Source organism: Podarcis muralis, chromosome 16 (assembly GCF_964188315.1).
Source record: "Podarcis muralis chromosome 16, rPodMur119.hap1.1, whole genome shotgun sequence".
Lineage (NCBI taxonomy): Eukaryota > Metazoa > Chordata > Lepidosauria > Squamata > Lacertidae > Podarcis > Podarcis muralis.
In genome coordinates, this window is record NC_135670.1 from 30,599,072 (window position 1) to 30,622,762 (window position 23,691).

The window sequence follows — 23,691 nt, forward strand, 5'->3', positions numbered from 1 at the left end:
TTGTGATCTCAATAATCGGGATTATTGATATTTGAAGACTTGGCAAATGGCCTTTCTTTTTGAACGTTGCCTCAGGAGAGGGAGGAAAATTCTCAGGGGTGATTCACACCCTGGCCGGCACTTTCTTGATCTCCTGCCCTCAGGCAGAAGATATAGAAGCATGATTAGTCGCACCAACAGGGTAAAGAACAGCTTCTATCCATGGGCTGTTAGGCTGCTGAATGAAAATATAACAACAGGGCAACTGACTTAAGGGGAATTAAGACTAAGAGAGCTTAAGACTTAAACGAGGGGAATTAAGACTAAGAGAGCTGAGTGGGGGGTGTTTGTGTAATCTCACTGTATACAAGTTGTACAAGTGACAATAAAGTATTTCAATTTCAGTATTTCAATTCTCATTATTCCCCATCTTACGTTTAGTCTTGTACATTTCTGCATCTGTCTGTAATGCTTTTAGGGCCTTGTGAAAATTCACAAGGCCCTAAAATAGTTGTGATTCCCCGCCCACAAATAAACACATATTTGTATGCCATTTCACCCAATATGCTCATTTCTGCAAAGCGATTTCCCCAAAAGGAATCCATTTCTCTCTATGTGTGTTTTTCCACTAAGGTGGAATGTGATGTAGCCCAATATATCCACTTGTCTCTATATTACGTGGCTGAAAAGCTGCATTGCAAAATTCAGAGAAGGGAGGATTTTAAAGGATGGCTCCTTTTCAGTTCTCAGAATGTTTGAGAAAGTGCGAATTAGGTTTACCTTTGAACATGAACTGAGTCAAATTTCTCCCCTTCTCCAACTGGAAGCCAGAATTTTGGGAGTTCCAACTCAGGTCTCCCTCCTGTCATCCACAGCACTCATGGGCTGGCTTGGGTCAAAAGTCACACAGTCTCAGTCTAATCTACCTCATGGGGGCTGGTGCTGGGAGAAAATGGAACAATCCCACGCATGCTCCTCAGAGGAAGAGTGGGGTGCAAATGTCCTGAATCCTGAAGACTTGTGTGAGCCTAGCTAAGGGGTCCAAAAGGCCCACACTCTCCCTTGCCAAGCGGGAGAGAGATGCACAGCCGTCAACAACAGAAAAAGCCAAATCCGGAAGTCAGGTCACATAGGTTGCTGTTTATTTTTAGAGAAGGCATTTTCACACTGCAAAGCTCCCTTCTTTCATCCTTCTCTCTCTCTTTCTCTGCCTCCTCCCATTTCCAGCATCTCCTATGCTCCCCCCACCCTCAGCTTCTCCTAGAAAATGCTTCCACTGTTTGGAGTAATCACGTGCTGGTTGCATCAATCAAATGACAAGAATCTCAGGGAGGAAGGAAGCATTTCCAGACCATTCATCCCGACTTCTCGCTTTCAAATAAAACTCTCTCAGAGGTTGCATCTGGACTATTCTGTGTTCTACCACCAGAAAACTAAGCAGCATAATAAAGACCGGGGTGTGTGTGTGTCAATTCTCCCCCTCTCCATCCCACAATAGTCTGTTTGCAACTACAAACATCTTGCAGAAAAGACCCTGTGCTTTTAATTCATTGAAAATAAAACAAATCTCAGCTGCTCAGATATTCTTTTCAAGCTGTAGCAATATGATGGGTGCTTAGCTAGAAGAGACATTTCCACCTAGACACGAATTCGCAAATGGTATCTTAAAATAGACAGCGAAGGGAATAAATTCACACAGGCAGGGGAAGAAATTCACAGAAGGAAGGGGAGCAAGGAAGTGTCACGGGGGAAATGAAGACCAGGCAGCCATGGGGCTCGTGCTTAACTCACGACTGGCCCTTGCTGATCAGTGGCGGGGAACATATTTGACATGCCAAAAGACCCCCCAGCATCTTCAGGTAAGGCTGGGAACGTACTTGGCTAAAATCACGGACAGATAGGTAGAGTGATTGCTCTTGCACTCAGATTCTGTTGCCAGTTGTCTAAAAACAGATAGGGATGGGACTAGGCATGCCTCACAGGGGAGAGCATTCTACAAATGGGGAGCCACCACCAAGAAGGTCCGTTCTTGTGTTAGCAAGGCCCTGTGAATACATCTAGGACAGGGGTCAGCAAACTTTTTCAGCAGGGGGCTGGTCCACTGTCCCTCAGACCTTCTGGGGGTCGGACTATATTTTGAAAAAAAATATATATGAATGAATTCCTATGCCCCACAAATAACCCAGAGTGGCATTTTAAATAAAAAGGACACATTCTACTCATGTAAAAACATGCTGATTATATATTTTTTCATCTTGAATTTCTGAGAAGGGAAGAGCTAGTCCTCTCCTTTCCTTGTGCCAGCCTAATGTGAAGAGAAACGGGAGCTTCAAAAACATGGTCAGTGCTGGGAAGGAAAAGCAGATCTAAAAAATCTGCGGGCAGGATTTAGAAGGTGATTGGACCAGATCCAGCCCCCGGGCCTTAGTTTGCCTACCCATGGACTAGATGGGCCACTGATCTTACCTAGCAACTCTCTTCTTACCTTCTTATGACTTATGATCCAGGTCAGTTTAATGCAACAACCAATACAACTCTTAAGGACATGGCCCATAGCTTGGTGGTACAGAACACAAAAAGCTCCAAATTAAATCCTTTGCATCTCCACATCAGGCTGAGAAAGGCCCCTCAAGAGCTGCTACCAGTCTATGTAGACACTACTGTACTAGACATCTTGCTACATTTTTTAGATCTGCTTTTCCTTCCCAACCGCTGACCATGTTTTTGAAGCTCCCGTTTCTCTTCACATTAGGCTGGCACAAGGAAAGGAGAGGACTAGCTCTTCCTTTCTCAGAAATTCAAGATGAAAAAATATAAAAGGTCTAATCTCTTCCCCACCCTACCTGCCAGCACTGGATTCACCAACCCACACCCTCAAGCTGGCTCAATAAATTGTCTGCCTCCTTGCCCCTTGACTTGACGGTCACAAATAGCTTCTCCCACATCCTTGAAAAACATTTAACAATCTATTGTCGCTCCATTAGGCAATGCTTCTGATTTCCTGTTTAATCTCTCTCTCTCTCTCTCTCTCTCTCTCTCTCTCTCTCCAGTGCCATCCTGTCCTGTAAACCAGTGTTCCCCAACCTTGGGCCTCCAGCTGTTTTTGGACTACAATTCCCATCATCCTTGACCACTGGTCTTGCTAGCGAGGGATGATGGGAGTTGTAGTCCAAAAACAGCTGTAGGCCCAAGGTTGGGGAACACTGCTGTAAACTACTCCACTCCACAAACCCACAACAAGATCCTCTGTCTTAAGCTTTCCAGTGGTCCAGCAAAGATGGCTCAAAATCAAGGGTTTCCATCACTACTAGAAGCTGTGGACATATGCCACGCATGAACCATTAACAACCTTCACCATGCACACACATGTAGTGCAATACAACCTTCCAAACAGCTGCTAATTATGGTGTGATCTGGTGATTGGTCCTCCTGGTCTTCATGTGCCACCTGCTCTGCACAACCACTGCACAACTGCACCTGGGTCCATAGGCAACAGGTAGAAAAATAATCAAGTGGTCTTCCAAGACCATTATAAATTTTATAGTGGTACAGTTGGGTTTGGAAGCCACTGCTCTAGGTAACATCACCCTCTCTCTCTCTCTCTCTCTCTCTCTCACTGGCCCCATATTCACGGAACATCTAACAGTATCATACCACTTTAAATAGTCATGGATTCTGGGAGCTGTAGTTTGTTACGGGTGCTGGGAGTTGTTAGGAGACCACTCCACTATTCCCCTCAGAAAGCTACAATTCCCAGATTTTCATGGGAAGAGGGATTGATTATTAAACTACTCAGAACTTTAGGTCTCCTACCAACTCCCAGCACCCATAACTGTTTAAAGCAGCCTTTCTCAACCTGTTGGTCCTCAGATGTTGTTGGACTACAACTCCCATCATCCCTAGCTAGCAAGGCCAGAGCTCAGGGATGATGGGAGTTGTAGTCCAACAACATCTGGGGACCCACAGGTTGAGAACCGCTGGTTTAAAGGGATATGATACTGTTTGAAATGTCTAGTGCAGATGGGTGCCTCTCTCTCTCTCTCTCTCTCTCTCTCTCTCTCTGTCTCTCTGTCTCTCTGACTTAAGCTCTATCACAACCCCGATGCTTTCCAAAATCCTAATAAAGTCTATGAATATGATGTGATTCTCCTTGAAGTCACTTAGAGGTGCTTTATCATAGCAAATGTGGAGTCTAATCATCCACAGGTCTACTCAGACCAAACTGTCCAATGTGCCTTTGCTCCAGGAAAGTGTGCAGAGGATTGCAGATCATTTGTTTTTGTTTGCAAGGACACTTCGACATATCGCCTGGTCCTTTCATCTTAAAGGGCACAGCAACTCTTCCTAAGAATCACAACAAGGTCTATCACAGGGTGTGATCTCAAATGCAAGAGGTTCACAGCTCAAAAGGAAAAGGGAAATCATTATAACAGTACTGACACCTACGGAGTCCACAGAAGATCATGAACCTCGGCAGACTGATTGATCTGCCGCTACCCCCTTTGACCTGCTAGGTGTGAGAAACGGAGAATCTACATTTTGCCAAAGGAAGGAGCCAGCACAGCTGAAATATTCAGGTCACGGGTTTCCTTAGGGAAAAGACTGGCCACTGGAACAGAAATAAACTTATTATTTAATTCCCCATTCCCCAAAAGCAATGGGAAATTTGGGGTGGGGGGAAGAGTTGCAAGGTCAGATTCCCTTGGAGGTTGGTCCTTGTATAAACAAAAAGCGGAAAAGATAAATTTATAACATAGGAATCTTGCCTTCTCCTGAGTCAGATCTTTGGTCTGCCTAATTCAGCACTGTTTACTCTGGCCAGCACCAGCTGTCCAAGATTTTTGACAGAAGTCTCTCCCAGATCTACCTGGAGATACCAGGGATTGAACCTGGGACCTTCAGCACACAGGACGTCTGCTCTACCACTACACTACGGCCCCTGCTCTAAAACATTGTAGGATTATAGTCCTCATGGTTCTGAACAAAGGGCTGGCTTCAGCAGGATCATACGAACAGCCATATACTGAGTCAGATCATTGGACCTACCTAGCTCCGCATTACGTACTGGTTGCTGGGATAGCTCAGTCCATAGAACATGAGACTCTTAACTTCAAAGCCATGGGTTTGAGCCCCACACTGGGCAAAAGATTCCTGCAATACAGGAGGTTGAACTAGATGACCTTCACGGTCCTTTCCAGCTTCACAATTCTGATGATTCTATCAGACGCTCTCCAGGGTTTCAGGCAAGGCTGGCTCTCCCAACCCCACCTGGAGACAGTAGTGCTACTCATGCAACACGCTGGCAATTAATATACACAGAACAATAATTATACATACTTTATCAACCTTCTGATAAAAATACAAAGCCACAAAGACTTGCGAACTACCCAGCCTAAAATGAACTTACAATGTCTGGTTTCAATAGATTTTTTTCAAATGTTTAACTCAGTCTTTTAGATAACTTCATGAAGATAGCAACAAAAGGTAAGTTTGGTGATATTCACAATACCGAGAGATGCTAGTAGAGTTGTAAAGGTAAAGGTAAAGGGACCCCTGACCATTAGGTCCAGTCGTGACCGACTCTGGGGTTGCGGCGCTCATCTCGCTTTATTGGCCGAGGGAGCCGGCGTACAGCTTCCGGGTCATGTGGCCAGCATGACTAAGCCGCTTCTGGCGGACCAGAACATGGAAACGCCGTTTACCTTCCCACCAGAGTGGTACCTATTTATCTACTTGCACTTTGATGTGCTTTCGAACTGCTAGGTTGGCAGCAGCAGGGGCCGAGCAATGGGAGCTCACCCCGTCACAGGGATTCGAACCGCCGACCTTCTGATCAGCAAGTCCTAGGCTCTGTCATTTAACCCACAGCGCCACCTGCGTCCCTAGTAGAGTTGTAGATAGATGTTAATAAAGTTGTAGACAATGAAGTTGTAGACAACAGGGTGCCGGCGTTTTGCACCTGTTTCGCCCTGCCAGTCCAAGTAATCAAAAGGCCGCTGTTCGCCCCTGATGAGGCCCTTTAACTGTGGCAGGTAGGACACTCCCAAGATAGTTTTCCGGGCTTCTTCATTTGTCTAATCTCAAAGTCTTGATATGTGTATTGGTATTCAATCTTTCTTGGCTTATGCTTAAGAGACTGATTTGGAGACAGACAGAGCTATGGTCCTTCCGAACTACTGTTGCAGAAAATGGATAAAGTTCTCCAACAGGAACAGTCCTAGTCCCAAAGCAGAATTCTCAGAAACTCCTTAATCCCCAAAGTAGATAAACCCAAGTAGCTTTTTTCCCCAGTTTCTGTCACCTAACACAACCAGGGCCTTTTTCACACGCTCAGTAGCAGTTCTGGGTCTGCCTTTGAAACTAAAGCCTAGTTCATACATGTATGCTTGGCACTTGATTACTGCAGGACCAAGTGACTCTCTCTGCACCCGTGATGGAACCCTTGACATTGTTAACCCCACACAGAGGTCTGAAAATACTTGCAAAACCACACACAATGAAGTTGGTTGTTGTAGAAAACACATAGCCTGGGTAGAAAAGTTTCTAGTTCTGGTCTGTCTAGAGAAAAATGAGGCACCCATGCCTGCTCCTTTACTCCATCAGAAGATAAATAAAGAGGACATGTAATCTTGAGGTACGAAATAGAACCAGGAGGAGGACATTGTAAAACAGGGTGTAACCAGTTAGGGCTGGGAGGGTCAAATTTTGGCCTCGCTCCCCCCACCCATGCAAGGCAGTGTGTGCCCCACAGGTTCCATATTGAAGTACTATGCTTTTGTGGCCCACTTAGAATGAAAAGTTGGACCACCCTTTTTCAGAGGTTCAACCGTCTCTCGCTTGGAGCTATCCGTGGTCCTGTAATCCCTCAGCAACCTTGCCTCCTTCTCTATGGGCTTCCAGCACTGGACCCCAACATAACACTGTACCCAAATCAACATGAGGCCAATTGCAAATATCACAACACAAGATATTCACAAAGAGAAACAAAGCCTTCATTTCTGCTCTGCGGAAAAGACTTGGACACCCATTTCAATTCAGCCAGTACCCAGAGCACTTGGTGCCCCCCAAAACAAAATCTGGACCTTGGAGAAGTTGACACAAACCTATCCGCCACTCCCATTTTGTTGATTTTACTCAAATTATGTTCTCGGGGAACAGAATGCAAACGAAAAACCAAATCTCAACACCAAGAAGTGCTCCAATTTACAATAGTACTGCATATAAGAGTCGGTCTGGAGTGTACTGCTGGAGTATGAAGGAGCCCAGGAACCCTGGGTAACAAGGTGCAGAGGACACCCACCATGCTATACAATAAAAGGCTGACTAAAAGCCCAGGCTACCCCAAGGTGTAGCCTATACATGCAGCAATAAGAGGTATCAGAACAGACTGCATTACCTGAGATTGCAGGTGGTTTGACCATTTACTGAACATGCTCCAGAGAAACTTAAGGTTTATTCCTCCTAGCAAACAAAGCCATCTTGAGTACAGGCTTACACCTGGCCACCACGGAGTAATGAGGTTAACGAAAAAAGGCAGGTCCAACACTAACACCGAAGAAGCAGCAGGAAGGAATAAAGCCTGAGAGAGAGAACCATCTACAGGAAGTTAATCAAGAAGGAATCGGCGAGGGAAGAAGAGGTTGCCTTTCCATCTACTGCCCCCCACTGGTTCGGGAAACTCCCGACAAAATGGAAAATGGAAAAGGTGGCTGGTATACAAAACATGACCCACGAATAAATGTCTTTCATATTTACCGTATTTTTCGCTCTATAGGACACACCTTGTTTTAGAGGGGGGGAACAAGAGAAAAAAACTCTCCCCCTCTCTGCTCAGTGCCCCTTCATCGAAGCGGCAGGAGAAACGGACCCCCTTCCATTTCTCCTCCCGCTTAGCTGAAGGGGCGCTGCGCAGCTCTCCCTCTCTGCTGAAGCCAGGAGAGTCTTGCTATCCCGGCTTCAGCGAAAGAAACCTGAAGCCTGCGGAGCGCAACGGGAACTCGCACTGCGCTCCAAAGGCTTCAGGCGGCTATCCCTGAAGCCTGGAGAGCGAGAAGGGTCAGTGAGCACCAACCCCTCTCGCTCTCCAGGCTTCAGCGAAAGCAACGTGAAGCTTCCGGAGCACGGAGGGAGCGCTCCCTTTGTGCTTCGGAGGCTTCACATTGCTATCGCTGAAGCCAAGGAGCCTGCATTCGCTCCATAGGATGCACACACATTTCCCCTTAATTTTGGGAGGGGAAAAGGTGCGTCCTATAGAGTGAAAAATACGGTAAATGGATGTTGGTGATGGAGACGGGTAGGGATGATGCACAACGCAGAGGGGACAAGCAATAAGAGCAGGCAGTTTACCTGCAGGACCAGCTGCTGCCAGGCGGTTGCCAGGGGCTGAGCACTGCCAATGTTGCACATGGTCACTCGGTCGGAGGGCTGATTGGCGCGTTCGAGTTGCAAGGAGACATTGCGCCGCTCCTCTTCAAGGGCCCGGGTGAGGCGCTCAAAACGAGCCTCTTGCTCCTTAACGGATGCCAAAATGCTGGCAGCAGACCTGATATCATAGTCTTCCATGACTGGGCTCAGACTGTCTTGCCTGTTCACTGATATGGGCCAATGACAAAGGTCAGGGAAAGGGTGGGGGGAAAGGAGACACAGGTCAGAGGTCAGGAATGAAAAGGAAAAGGAAAACGGCACAGGTTAATTAGTCCACGACATCATGTTTATGCTCAAAAGCAAAAGGGCTGGATCCAGCTAAGTTCTAATCAGAACAGACGCGTTGAAATTCATGGGCTTAGCTTAGGAAACATTCACACCATACGCTGAAAGCACTGCAGTACCACTTTAAACTGCCATGGCATATCCCAGAGAATTCTGGGAGCTGTAGTTTCTTAAGGGTGTTGAGAGCTGCTAGGAGACCCCTATTAACTTCATGGAGCTGTGATTCCCAGATTTCCTTGACAAGCTACAGTTCTCAGTTGCATATGTGGCGGACTTGTAAAAGGGTATTAGGAAATGATCCATAATGAATTGGGGGGAAATGTTTAAAAGTACTTTCCAAAAAAAAACCACAGTCCTTTCTGTTGGGGATAATTCAGACTGAAATTCCCAGGTGTCGGGAAAGGTTATTTATGTACACCACTACTGCGGCCCGTGTTTTGTTAGCCCCAAAATGGAAAACGAGCGAGGTCTCAACCAAAGAAGAATGGCAACTTAAGTTGACGGAATCTGCGCAGCTTGCAGACTTAACACATAGAATAAGAGAACAAGAAGAACATACGTTTACAGAAGATTGGAAAACGTTTACTGAATATGTGGGAAATAATTGCGTACAGCTGAAAACACTGGCAGCATTAAGATAAATTCAAAAGTGTAAAAAAGTTATGATAGATGTAATAATGGAATACTGAACAGTATAGTTTCTGTAAAATATGCAGGGATTTATGATATGTAAAATGAACCATGGGGCCAGACGTTACCTAGTGTTTAAAGTAGCATCATAATGCTTTAAACATATGATGTGAACATGGTCCTTAGTCATGTCCAATGATTTCGATGTGTCTTCTCTGATTAGCACTGGATACAAACCCAAGGTGGTGGTTGTTTTGTTCATACCGTTTAGAAAAGGTTTAATTTCCAGACACTTACTTAATGGCATTGCACCAAATCTTTTATTTTTAAAGACTGTGTACACCTTGAACAGAATTTAGATTTATCTCAACAGGCACTGTTCCCCCCGCCCCCCGCCCCAAGCTTTCTGTCTGACAAGCGATTCTCACACTTTTCATGAAAGTAATTTCACTATGCAAACAATAATGTACTTTTAAGAATATATTAGCTTCCCATTTTCTTCTCTTTCCCCCTTCCCCACCACCACCTCCCGACCGACCAATTATTTCTATAACTTTCATTCACATCTGATGCCTTTGCTTTTAATAGATGGACCAGAATTAACTCTTTTAAGCTGCAAAAGCACCACACCAGAAGACTGCTAGCGGCAAGATGAAACTTCAAGGTTGACTGAGACTTGCTGTGACTTCGCAAAACAGATGGGAGAGGAGTTCCCAAGGCTGAGCTGCTCTAACACATGTTTCCCTATATGTTTACAATGGGGGTTCTTTCAACGGAAGCTTCCCCATGCAAAAAGAACCAAAAAGCATCATGTCCACCTACAGATCGGTGCATGTTATATTTGCACAAGCATGTAAGGCTTGGGCATTGCACCAAACTGGGAGTGGATCTTCTCTCCATATGTCTTGAGATCTGGCCTGAGGGTTGGCCAACCCTACAAGGGCCACGGACGTGGGTGTGGCCAAAGTGACCAATAAGCATTGCCTTGTGTGCACAGGACACAGGCAGGAAGGGCCAGCACATCCGTAAGGCATGGTGAGGAGGTTGCCTCAGGTCAGTAGGCTCTGGACAGCTAGGAGGGGCAGTGCAGCTGCAGTCCCTGCCCACTCAGATGCCAGCCAGTTGTCCCTCATCAGCCCACTGCCAGGGCCACCTCTCCCAATTGTTGGAGGTTTGCAGAGGAGGAAGAGGAGGCTAGGGTTGCTATGGGGGTGGGCAGCCTTTTTCCAGTCCCCCCCCCCCAGTTTTGCCTGGAGTGGCAAAACATCCTAAGCCAGCCCTGGGCAGGCAAATGAACATGCAAAGAGGCACTAACACAGGCATGCAGGTGTACCTACCGACAGGCAGGTTTGCCCTTTATATACAGTGCCCCGAGGGGGACGGGGAGAATAGATTATCTCCAATTTTCTATTGGTTCTCCCAGGAAAGTGACAGCTGAACTCTTAGCCAATACAAATGACACATTTGGTAGCCAAATTTTCTCTGGCAGCTAAGAAGCTTGTGGTGATGCGTTGCGGTTTTAAATTTTTATGCTGTAAGTTACAGACTTGTGTGTTGTTTGATTTTAGAGGAATGTCTTGCTTTCTGTGAAAGCCTTTGGCTATACAGTGGTACCTCGGGTTAAGAATTTAATTCGTTCTGGAGGTCTATTCTTAACCTGAAACAGTTCTTAACCTGAGGTACCACTTTAGCTAATGGGGCCTCCTGCTGCCGCCGCCGCACGATTTCTGTTCTCAACCTGAAGCAAAGTTCTTAACCCGAGGTACAATTTCTGGGTTAGCGGAGTCTGTAACCTGAAGCATCTGTAACCTGAAGCGTCTGCAACCCGAGGTACCACTGTATACACTAAGTTGAACTGATTGACAGGCGGGTATAGACATGCGCACGTATTCAAGGCAACCCCACACAGACTCTTCTGCCAATAAACAGAGGGGTGTGTTTGCCCTGCCCCCCCCCCCAGTGCAGCACTGGGAAGAGAGGAGACTTTTCTCTCTGCCTAGCCCAGCACTGCAATGGGAAAGAAAGCGTTCCCCTTCCTTCTTCTCAGTCTGGTGTGGTGCTATTGCAAGACAGCTTTGGAATTCAGGAGTTCAGAAATCTAGATTAATAAAAAGAAAAGAAGGAAACAGGAAGGCAGGCCCCACTGTCCTTCCTGATTTCTGCTTCTCCGAGTCGTTGTGGAAATGGTCACACAGCAGAGGGAGAAGACCTGCTATTGCAAGCTAAGAAGAGGCGCCCTATTTTGGCAGAGGGTTGATGGGCTGCTACAGGCTTCCTCAACCTCAGCCCTCCAGATGCTTTTGGCCTATAACTCCCATGATCCCTAGCTAGCAGGACCAGTGGTCAGGGATGATGGGAGTTGTAGTCTCAAAACATCTGGAGGGCCGAGTTTGGGGGTGCCTGGTTTAAACTATGGTTTAAACTTCCCCCTAGGCATCTGGCTGCAGCACTAGATGGAGGTCGTCTTAAGTTCTTTAGATTAGCCATAGCTTCATCCTGGCACGCTTCAATAAAGCATCAACAAACCAGAGTTTCCTCCAATTCAGACTTAACAAGAAGCTGCTGTTAGCTAAAAGGGGCAAAAGGATGCTTCTGATAGCTTTCCTGAAGTCATGGCAGAAAATAGGGAAGGTGGGGGTGTGCGAGCCCAAAGGTAAAATCTGCTCATTCACATAACCCAGGAGGGATAGATGCTCATGAACAGGGTCAAATGCAGCTTGCTAGCAATGTGTGGTGGTCGACCAAATTTTTGATAAATTCCTTCTTGTGCTGTCTGCCTGGTAGGGGCCAGCTCCAGGTTTGAGGCAGCCCAAAGTAGGGTTCCTCCTAAATTCAAGGTGTGGTGTTTTGTCTTGTAGCATGGCAGACTGACTTTCTTTATTTCTTTCTCGTTCTTTCTTTCTTTCTCTTTCTTTCTTTCTTTCTTTCTTAGCAAAAAAATCTACAAATGCATTTGAAAATATTCACATGCTACAGCATTTACACGGGGAGCCACTAGCTCACTAGCCCTTATTGAGAGGGTAACAGCACAATGTACACTGCAAAGTGTGACAGGTGTTGTAAATAAGACAATTGACATATTGCAGAGAGGCTAAGCATGCTTACATGCACACAAACCCTGACATCAAAAGGCGATAGTAAAAGAGAAAGATACGGCCATTCCAGTCATCAAGACTATTTTTGGATGGGGTGCAGGAGTTGAAATTCTGCACAAATGTAAGGTATACAATTCACCTTCTGAAGAATCTCAGCTTCTGCTTAAAAAAAAAAATTCTAGCCATTATGAACACACACATACAATGCTTAAATGGTTGCATGCAATGCCTGCTGCAAATCTCAGAAGCAGAGGAAGTGCTGAATAGATTTTCAGCTGCCAGAGGGATGGCCTTCAGAGCCAATCCTCAACTCCTTTCCACATCCCAGCAGCATAAAATCTCAAAATTGATGTGTGCCTGAATATTTCATGGAGGTCACAAAGCCCAGCAACGGTCTCTTATGATTAGAGGGAGGTGAATTCCGGTGGTGACCCTCTTGTGGGTTTCCTTAAGGCAGAGAGAAATCTGGGGAGCAGGATGACAAGGTAAGCTTGCTGGAGACAGGCAGGATCTTGGCACGCTCTTTCACATCTCATTAGCAGATCGTCTGCATGCACAAGCTAATCAGCAAGGATTGTCACAAGCTGGAAGAGGCAATTCATGCAGCAGCGTGCTTTGAAACATGGTTAAGCAGAGGACACTGTGGCCATCGCCTCCCGCAAAGGAAGTGTAGGGGCTGCTGAGTATATCAAATGATTTGGAAGAAAGCAAGGAGCCACACAAAGGAATATATTTCTGATCCCTCTTCAAAGGAATGTCAGCGGAACCACAGAAAGGATTGGTGCATAATCCTCACCTGCGCAGAGGCACAGGGTGAAAATTAACTTTGCGTTGACCTGGCAAGGGCGCTTGGTTGCTGCAAAGTGAAATGGCTCCTGCAAAATGGTACTATTTCTGTGCAGAGATGGCCGGGCGCTTTAACTGAGACTCTTTTCTCTGAAGTTGCAAAAGGGGGGGGGGGAGAATGGGATCCTGTAGCTTTGGCAGAAGTTGATGGTATACACGGAAGAAACACGGGAGCTTCACACACACATGGAAGAATATGGAGCGCCACTGAAGAGTGCGGAGCTTCACTCAGAATACGGACAGCAAAGTCAAACAGAGCAAAGTCATCACTCAGAGTACAGTGGTACCTCTGGTTAAGAACTTACCCTATTTTTTGCTCTATAAGACTCACTTTTTCTCTCCTAAAAAGTAAGGGGAAATGTGTGTGTGTGTTATGGAGCGAATGCAGGCTGCGCACCTATCCCAGAAGCCAGAACAGCAAGAGGGATTGCTGCTTTCACTGCGCAGCGATCCCTCTTGCTGTTCTGGCTTCTGAGATTCAGAATATTTTTTTCTTGTTTTCCTCCTCCAAAAACTAGGTGTGTCTTGTGATCTGGTGCTTCTTATAGAGCGAAAAATACGGTAATTCGTTCTGGAGGTCCGTTCTTAACCTGAAACTGTTTTTAACCTGAAGCATCACTTTACGTAATGGGGCGTCCCGCTGCTGCCCCACCACCGCCACGCAACTTCTGTTCTCATCCTGAAGCAAAGTTCCTAACCCGAGGTAATATTTATGGATTAGCGGAATCTGTAATCTGAAGCGTCTATAACTTGAACCGTATGTAACCTGAGGTACCACTGTACAGGAAAAGGCAACATGAGCATCTTGTATATGACTTCTGGGATGAACTGGGCTTCCTGGTGTGGTTGGACCACTTTTGTGGCCTGCGTGCTCTGTGCATGCCTGACAGCTTCATGTTCTGGGAGTCTCAAAAACTATCGACAAAAAATTCCGGAGCTTCTTTTATGACAAAAGATTTGGGAGTTCTTTTACGTTATCAGTACTCTTCTGCTTTAAAATCCATCAAGTCTCTAGTGCATGTGGTTGCATGAAGAAGAGGAAACACTACTAAGACAACTTCTAGATTTCCCTCCTGTTTTTAACACCTGCATGTTGTGTCCCATTGCTCATCTCACAATCCCCAGCCAGAAATGTTACAATTGCATTTGTGGATTAAAGGGAGCCCAGTCAAAACGGGGGGGGGGGGGGGCTTTTTCAATTGTTATTGCTTCCATGCATTTTTTTGTGATGAAGGTTAAAAGGACATTACAGTTGCAGGTTTAGGGCCATGGACTTTCTGCACCAAATTACTGATTTGCACATATTTTTAAAATAAAAGGTGGGGATGTTATCTGCATTGGGATCTTGGTGGGGTGGAGGAGAATTTCAACATTCCCACTGCAATTCAATTACCCTCCTGAAGCTAAGCAGAGGTCAATGGGCCTAACATCCAGAAGGTCATAGGTTCAATCCCCAACATCTCTAGGTAGGGATGGGAAAGACTCCCTTCCTGTAACCCAGCCAATGCCAGGGATTGAACCCGGGACCTTCTACATGCAAAGCAGATGCTCTGAGCTCCAAGACATCTAGAGGGAACCAGGATGGAGAAGGCTGATCTAAGCCCAGCAATGCCTACTCTGACTGGCAGCAAATCTCCTAGCAAAGGATGTGCTCCACCAGTGAGCTACAGCTTTGCTGGTCCACAGACTAGAATTAGGATGCAGAGACACCTGGCAAAAGCCCATTTGTGCTGCATCTATCACCAGTGTTACACCTCTGCTCAAAATGCTGCTATCTAGTGTTATCTAGGGGCTCCATTCACTTCCTACCACCTGTCCTCACAGGGTCTCGGTGCTGACTTGAACAGCCACAACAACCTCTCTTCTATTTCTAGGCTGGCATCGGAATCAGAGGATGCTTACCTGTCCGAGCCTTTGACCTGCAGCTCCTTTTGTCCTCCATCACAAAAAGGAGAAAGGAGAAGACCTTTCGGGCTCTAATGCTGGCCGACTAAGTAGCAACCCCAGATCCTTTTGCAGTATGCAGACAGAAAAGGTCTTTAGGGAGGAATGACACCCCTCCCCTTCCAGAAATCTCTCTTCTGTCTACTGGAGGCAGAGCAGGGAAACCTCTCTCCTTCCACTCCCCATCAACATAAGCTTATGTGGCTCCCCTCCCTCTTTTCCAGCATCTTACAATAGGGCCCTTGATGCTGCTTTATAGATTCTACACTGCTGGGTGCTTTTTTGAAGCCTGCATAGCTCTGTAGCCGTGAGGCATGGAGAGACTTGGGTTATGGCTGGCTATCCAGGAGGAATCCCGGATATTTCTGCTCCATTGCCCATTTAAAAGACTGGAGCTGTACAGGGTCTCTCTCTCTCTCTCTCTCTCCCTGTCTGTCTCTCTCTCTGCTACCAACCCCCACCCCCAGGCTTCTTCCAGGGCCAATGGGAGGCTAAGCCCACAGGCTCCACTATCTTCGAGCATCCGAGCGTATTAAACGCACTATGGCAGCTCCCAATTGTAAGCAGGGGCTAAGAACAGAGACGGGTGTTGGTGGGGAATAGCCACCTCCCCACTCAGGACCCCTTAAGTGCTCATGAAGAATTCAGGAACCACCGAGGCCTGTTTCAGATGCCACTTACGGTTCCTTGCAAATTAAGGCACCCATTAAAGGAACTCCAAGAATTCTCATTTTCAAGGAGCACCGCAAGGCCTTTTGTTTTGTTGCTGTGTCTTTTGTGCTGTCCAATGCCCGAGTCTTAAGAGGAGATTGAAAAAGCAGAGATTAAAGCTAGGGTGTCTAGACAATAGCGTGATGGGCAATACAAAAAAGGGGGTCGTAGGATTCCATTCTGGAACGGGGGTCTTTCCCTTGGATTGCTCATCATTCAATCCTAGCCAAGATGAGCATGGAGGAGGGAGGCCTTATGTGTTTGTCTGAGGGGGGAGCTTATCTCTCCATGTTCTGCAAAAAAAGGCACATTGCTTTGCAGCACAGAAGCATCCTTCCACTTGCTCCAAAGATACTTGATATTTGATTCATTGATTGATTGATTGATTGATTGATTGATTGATTGATTGCTTTTATATCCCACCTTTTCTCTCCCAGGAGCTCAAGGTGACATGCATGCTTCTCCCGCTACTCAATTAAACCCCACAACAACTCTGTAAGGTAGGCTGGGTTGAGAGGCAGTGACTGGCCCAAGGTCAGCTTGTGAGCTCCATGGTTGAGTGGGTATTTGAACCCTCGTCTCCTAAGTCCTAGTCCAACACTCTAAACCTACACCCCACTCATTTCCAGTGTGGTCACATGTGTGAACATGCTCCATGTGATCAAAGAGGGGGAAACAGGTGGGTGACCTGGGGCTAGGCTGGAGCCGGGGAACAGAGATCTGGATGAAGGAATCCCTTCTGCCTTCTTCCCTCCTGGGGAAAGGAAAAAGAGGGTGTCAGCCCATTACTGGCGGTGGAGGAAGCAGAGTCAGAAGTGGAGGGTGCAGCCTGGTGGCCAAGAACTGGCAGCACTCCCATCTCTGGGAACAGATGCAGTGAATGTCTGCATGCTCAGCAGTCTTGCAAGGCACAAGAGTCTTGCGAGTGGAGACTTCCGGTCTGCTGCAGAGGTTATGGTGGCGGGCTTTGTGTCGTTGGAGTAAAAGACGACACAAGTCTGGCAATTTAAGGGTTGAGGGTGCCACCAGGGCTTGGCGCACCCCCAAAAAAGCCCCCATGGAAGAGTGGGGACCCTAAGGTTCCAGCAGAGCGAGAATAACTCTTCCCCGATCATCCCCCGGCAGCTGTCGTGCGCGTGGGGGAGAAGGGGAAGAGGCTTGAGTCTGCTCTCGGCTTCACCTTACCCACTGCCGAAGCCCTGTCTTTAACAGCCTGCCAGGTGGGCATGCCACCCCAACTGGGACAACTCCATTGCTTCTGTGCAGTTCTGATCTTCTTGCCCTGATCTTGGATTACTTAAGACTTGGACTGTTGCTTCGTCTCGCCTTTTCTGTCGCTTGGCTGGAGTGTATCACCTGTCGTTGTGCGTGTATGTCTTCTCTGTCTCATTAAAGATCTCTTCCTTATTACTCTCAAGTGAGAGCATCTGTTGTCCTGGGCTGGACAGTTGTGAGAGAAAGCGAAAGTGTGTGTTGGAGACAAATTGTTGGGGTCGAGGACAAACTGCGCTCCTTATTCCTTCCTTACAGCCTCAGTTAACTGAATCTCCAAATTTTTATCCAGCTATAGTGCCAATTCATGAAGTTAAAATGAGATGCCATTTCAAATTTGCCATCGTTTGCAGTAAAAATGGAACTGGATTGAAAACACCACCCATAAACAAAACTGGTGACAGATGAACACTTGCCACAGAAAGCCAAAAGATTATGCACGAGCCAGATCTTGCATAATTTTTATTCCCTACCCATCACTACAGGATGCAACCCTCCTGAGAGCCTCTGGGAGAGGAGCATTTTAGTGAAGCACTTTTGGTCAGTCAACAACGAGGGCCAGAGACTTAATTTGAATAGCAAATTAACAATTATTCCGTGCTTTGCACAAATGCAAGAAAATAGACCAGGCGGTGGTATCCAACTAAGTTCTACTTAGAGTATACCCACTGAAATTAAAGGGCCTGAGTTAGTCATAGAATTGTTGAGTTGAAAGACAGCCCGAGAGTCAACTAGTCCAACTCCCTGCAATACAGAAATCATAGCTAAAGATTCCCTAAAAAAATGATCATTGAAGCTCAGCTTAAAAACTTCCAATGAAGGAATGTCCTCTACCTTCCCAGGTAGCCCATTCCACTGTTGAAGGCTATTGCCATTAGAACGGTGTTCCTAACATTTATTCAGAATCTCCTTTCTTCTAATTTGAATCCATTGCTGAGGGTCCTGCCCTGTGGAGCAGCTGAAAACAAGCTTGCTCCACCCACCATGTGACATCCCTTCAGATATTTGAAGGTGATTCCCATATCACCTCTCAGTCCTCCCTTCTCCAGGCTAAACATACCCAATTCTTTCAACTGTTACTCACAAGGCTTGGTTTCCAGGCCCTTTCTCATCTTGGCTGCCCTCCTCTGTACACTTTCCAGCTTGTCAATACCCTTCTTAAATTGATGATTAACTTCAATGGGTCTACTCTGAGAAGGTCTAGCATTGAGTATAACCCCTAGAATATTTTTGCAGGGTGTAGAGTTGTGCACTTGAAGAGTGTCTTGAAGACGACAGGACCAAAAACGGTATCCTCTTTGCAATGAAATTGACAGCTCATGGAGCAGGTTAGATGTGATGGCACAGTAATCAAACGTCATTCAAGGGCATGTGATTTCTCATGCAGATTTGGAAGGCATGCACTGAAAACCAGGCAATACACACCCAATAAGATTAGGAACGTCTCTGTGTCAATGAAGCTGGGGCATCGCACTTTAAAAGTTAGAGGAAAGTAAACCCATAGAAGGCCTCAAGCCGAATCAACTGCAAGAGAAGAGAGGAGGAGAGAAGAAAAGTTAGTTCTAGAGGGGTTAGTAACTGGAGTATCCTCCTTTGACAGACACAGTGATGGGGAGAAATTAAATCCAATTGTATTTAAAAGGTGGACCTACCTGATTTGCACTTTCCAAAATGCGTGAACCATCACAAAACTATCCTTCAAAATTCACAGATCCAAAATTTTGCAATGCAGTTCTCCAGCCACATAGCATGATACAAAAATGCACACATTAAAATGCATGTATTAGGAAAATTAAGATCCAAAAAGTATTAGCGAAAGCTGCTTTGCAAAAGTGTGTATGTTAGGCACAACTACATACAAAGATGTGTGTATTAGGAGAAATTCACACTAAAATGCTTGTGAGTTTTTATGAGGACTTTAAAAAATAATCATGAACTGATAAGAAAATGTGGAGAACTGAACTTAAAGAGTGGAAAAATGAGAAACCAAGAGAAAGTAAGATTATCAGATTCATCCATCCCTAGCTACACCTAAGTTTTTTTTCTTACAACTATGTGGACTAGAGACATACTTCCAGTCAGTAACTACCTAATTCTGCTATAAAACTCAGCCAGGTGCTCCTGGACCTTGCTGAAACAACTTGAATGCTCAGTCTCAACTGCTGGACCACTGTCCATGGTCCTGAAACCACACCATTATTTCCTCCAAAGTGCTGACTTTTGTCTTGACTGACGGTGCCTTGCTGTCCTGCCTAGAGAACCAGGAACTTCTGCCCTCCCCTTGGGTGAATTCTCTCTTTGATAGTGGGCATCCCTGTGGATCATGGCATGGGGGACCTTTCTCAGCTGACAATTAGGTTGCACATGTTGCTGCTGCTATACAGGACTGAGAGTCAGTTTGTTCCTTGCTGATGCAACATCAGAGCTCTGAGTCTGGCAGCCCACCATACACCCTGCCTGAGATCTGCCTTGCCTCGTTTCACCCGAGCAGGATGCTTCCTCCACACAACTACCCAAGCTCTGGTTGGCCAACTTCCAATCTGGCTCATTGTCCACCATCCCATGCCAACGAAAAGCAACCCACAAAGATGGTGATTTCAATGTAAGCACAAGAGAGGCAGGCACAGCGTGCTGGTGTCAGAGGAAACAAAAATAGGGCTGGTTAGGAGGTTTTGTTCAGCACAAAGAAAAAGAAAAGCAACCTGTGAAACAAAGAGCTCAGCCAAGGAGGAAATGAGAGCAAAAGGAAATGCCATCCAGAAAAAGAAAAGCTCCCTAACTAGACATTCCTTTCAGAAGGAATTCTGGAATTATTTAAAGCTTCAACTGTACGGGTAGGTCAATGAAAGTTGTGCCTCAGCAGGGGGAGAAAAAAGGACAGGAAAGAATAACACTTCAACGTGAGATTACAACTGCTGATTTTAGAAATTAGGCAGCCTCGACCAAGCCCTCGGTGATTCCATGAGCTGGAATTTAATATTCACAATGCTAAGAAAACTGGGAGTCCCACAGTGTTTTTAAATTAACAATTAGCTTAATAAAACTCACGTTCCAAGAACAAAATAGCAAAGTGATAATTCACAAAAAGTCACATATGCCAAACAAACTGGCAATATGGAGATGTGCAAAGCATGCCTCTCTTATGCAGAACACAAGGGGAGACCCACTGAATCAGGCCAATGGTCCCTCTCGACCAACACCCCCTTCTCACAATGCCCAACCAGATGCTTGTGGCAATCCCACAAGTGGGATTTGAGCACTAGAGCACTCTCCCCTCCTGTAGTTTCCGGCAAATGGTATTCAGAAGCATTGCTGCTTTCAACTGTGAAGGCAGAGCATAGCCATTGTGACTAGTAGCCATTCTCCTCCATGAATTTGTCTGATCCTCTTTTAAAGCCATCTAGGTTGGTGGGCATCTGCGACACGGGTGGCGCTGTGGTCTAAACCACTGAGCTTTGGGCTTGCCGATCGGAAGTTTGGCGGTTCAAATCCCCGTGACAGGGTGCGCTCCCGTTGTTCGGTCCCTGCTCCTGCCAACCTAGCAGTTCAAAAGCACGTCAAAGTGCAAGTAGATAAATAGGTACCACTCCGGCGGGAAGGTAAACGGTGTTTCTGTGCACTGCTCTGGCTTCGCCAGAAGCAGCTTAGTCATACTGGCCACATGACCCGGAAAAACTGTCTGCGGACAAACATCGGCTCCCTCGGCCAGTAAAGCAAAATGAGCGCTGCAACCCCAGAGTCGTTCACGACTGGACTTAACTGTCAGGGGTCCTTTACCTTTTTAGGTTGGTGGGAATCACTGCCTGCAAGTGGGAGCGAGTTTCATCGTTCATCTATAAGCTGCTTTCTTTCATCCCTGCTGAATCTTCCAACATATCCACTAAGTCACCCCCATTTCCAGTCTGCATTCTTCAGACATTCTCCAGAAAAGATGCAGGTGGTTTGGTGTCATAACATTCAGCCCCAGACAGTATATAGCATCCCCAGTCTCTTCATCCCAGCTCCACCCAGACCCTACAAGGGAGTAGAATGTCCCCTGCCTTAGCTCCTTTCCTCTTCACACTGTTTCCCCTCCTGCCTCCCCAGGTACAGTTAATCTGGTGCCTGGCAAGGGTCCAAGACCTCTTGTCTTGTGGCTTTCAGCTGAGTGTAAGCAATCTGACTATGAGATGGAAAGAACCTTAACAGAGTGTCAATCTAGGGAGCCCAAGATGGAGAAAAGGAAGACCCAAGGGGCTTTAGCATAGTGATGGTGCTGTCCCAGTTTGGAACACCCCCTTTCTGGAGGTGTGGATGGTTCCATTGTTGTTGGGAATTCTCCAATAGAAGGAAATTTCTTTGGCCACAACACTTATAGCGCTATGATCCTACTTTGAATAAGGACGCTGGTGGCGCTGTGGTCTAAACTACTGAGCCTCTTGGGCTTGCTGATCAGAAGGTTGGCGGTTCAAATCCCCGTGATGAGCTCCCATTCCTCTGTCCCAGCTCCTGCCAACCTAGCAGTTTGACAGCACGCCAGTGCAAGTAGATAAATAGGTACTGCTGCGACGGGAAGGTAAACAGCTTTTCTGTGCGCTCTGGTTTCCATCACAGTGTCCCATTGTGCCAGAAGCGGTTTAGTCATGCTGGCCACATGACCAGGAGAGCTGTCTGTGGACAAACGTTGGTTCCCTCGGCCTGAAAGTGAGATGAACACCACAACCCCATAGTCGCCTTTGACTGGATTTAACTGTCCAGGAGTCCTTTACCTTACCTTACCTACTTTGAATAGTCACAGCTTCCACCAAAGAAACCTAGGATCTGCAGTTTGTTAAGGGCGCTGAGAGTTGTTAGGAGACCACCACCGCTCTCACAGAGCTACAATTCCCAGAGCGGTTGAACAATCAATTGCTCTACCCAGAGAACTCCATGTTGCCGTCATCCTATGTACTTCGTGCACAGTAATGCTGGAAGCTTGCTGTATCACTCTCATTTTCTGCACTGATTGTGCATCATTTATTATTCCTTGCACAATGGCTACCAATAACAGTGGTGAAACTGACACCCTCTTTCCTAAGAGAAGCATCTTCACTGTGCGGGTGAAACTGACAAGCATATGGAACTTCCTCAGACTTGCTGCAGAAATGAGGAGAAAGCCTGACACCATTATTATGATTTATTAAATGTCTATATCGGCTGTCATGCAAAGATCACAGGGGCGGTTCACAATATAAATATACCCCCAAAACTCCCACATTCTTTAGATTCTTTGTTCAGGTCCAAGGAACTGTCCACAAACTCCTCTCCCTCGCTGAACTTCATGCACATTTACACATTAAATTGCATGCAGATATAGACAGATTTTGAATTATGCTTTTGAATTATGGTGCTGGAGGAGACTCTTGAGAGTCCCCTGGACTGCAAGAAGATCAAACCTCTCCATTCTGAAGGAAATCAGCCCTGAATGCTCACTGGAAGGGCAGATCCTGAAGCCGAGGCTCAAATACTTTGGCCACCTCATGGGAAGAGAAGACTCCCTGGAAAAGACCCTGGTGTTGGGAAAGATTGAGGGCACAAGGAGAAGGGGATGACAGAGGACGAGATGGTTGGACAGTGTTCTCGAAGCTACCAGCATGAGTTTGACCAAACTGCGGGAGGCAGTGGAAGACAGGAGTGCCTGGCGTGCTCTGGTCCATGGGGTCACAAAGAGTCGGACACAACTGAATGACTAAACAACAACAACAACAATAGACAGATACATCCAATCAGCGTGCGCAAGCATTTCTGGACCCAGACACCATTATGCCCTGCCCCCACTTGACAGAAATCAATTGTATCTGATTTAAGCCTAAGGGGGGCCCTGAGATACTTATCTGCACTTGCAGACCAGCAACATCAGCATTGGAAATCAAACCAGATTCCCAGTCAAATCAAACAAAGCAGAGTGGTTCGATTCACTTCAGTTCGGCAAACCTAAATTTCAGGCATGTGCTTGCATCTCTTCCACAAATCTGACGGGTGTCGCAGTTTTATACATGTATGAAAAGCCAGCAGGGTTGTGGAGGTTTACAAAGACAATCTAAGCCCAGGGTTGTCTTTTTCAGGCGGAAGTGATGTCACGGTGCTCTGAGGAACTGACGGACCCCCCCTTGCTCTAGCAAGTGAATGAAGTGATAAGGAGGCTTACAAATTTTGACAGATTAGCACAGAAGAAGTCAGCAAATGAGGAATATCATCAAGCAGAGGATAGACAATTCTTTCCTCCTGCTGAGGAGGAAAGGATTTGTCTCCTGCTGAGATGAAGTGAGGGGGGTTTCTTGCCGCACTGCGTCCTCCGAGTCTGAGGATAGCATTGCCACATCATCTGGCGGGGGCGGGCACGTGCGCAGGCAAGGTGACATTGGCCCCACAGGTTCCTCTAGGGCAGCCACACTTCTGGGTTTCATCCTGCACACCCTTCCCTTTCTGGTTTGGAACCCTCCAATTCCCCCCCTTTGCCAACCTGGTGCCCATTTTGCCTCAGACT

At 46.5% G+C, this 23,691-nt stretch overlaps 1 protein-coding gene across 12 annotated transcripts in view; it reads right to left on the reverse strand.

Moving 5' to 3' along the window:
* The window catches only part of ARVCF (ARVCF delta catenin family member), a 604,272-nt gene that overhangs the window by 306,210 nt on the left and 274,371 nt on the right, over positions 1–23,691 (reverse strand). For 9 of the 12 annotated variants that reach the window (XM_077920631.1, XM_077920629.1, XM_028708953.2 and 6 more), the window contains one exon: positions 8,326–8,570. The exons of 1 other annotated variant lie outside the window; for it this stretch is intronic. In XM_077920631.1, the coding sequence (XP_077776757.1) occupies positions 8,326–8,541 (216 nt within the window). In that variant the 5' untranslated portion in view covers positions 8,542–8,570. Of the gene's footprint in view, positions 1–8,325; positions 8,571–18,611; positions 18,711–23,691 lie in introns of those variants that run through there. 2 more of the 12 variants (XM_077920630.1, XM_077920636.1) reach the window with 2 other exon arrangements.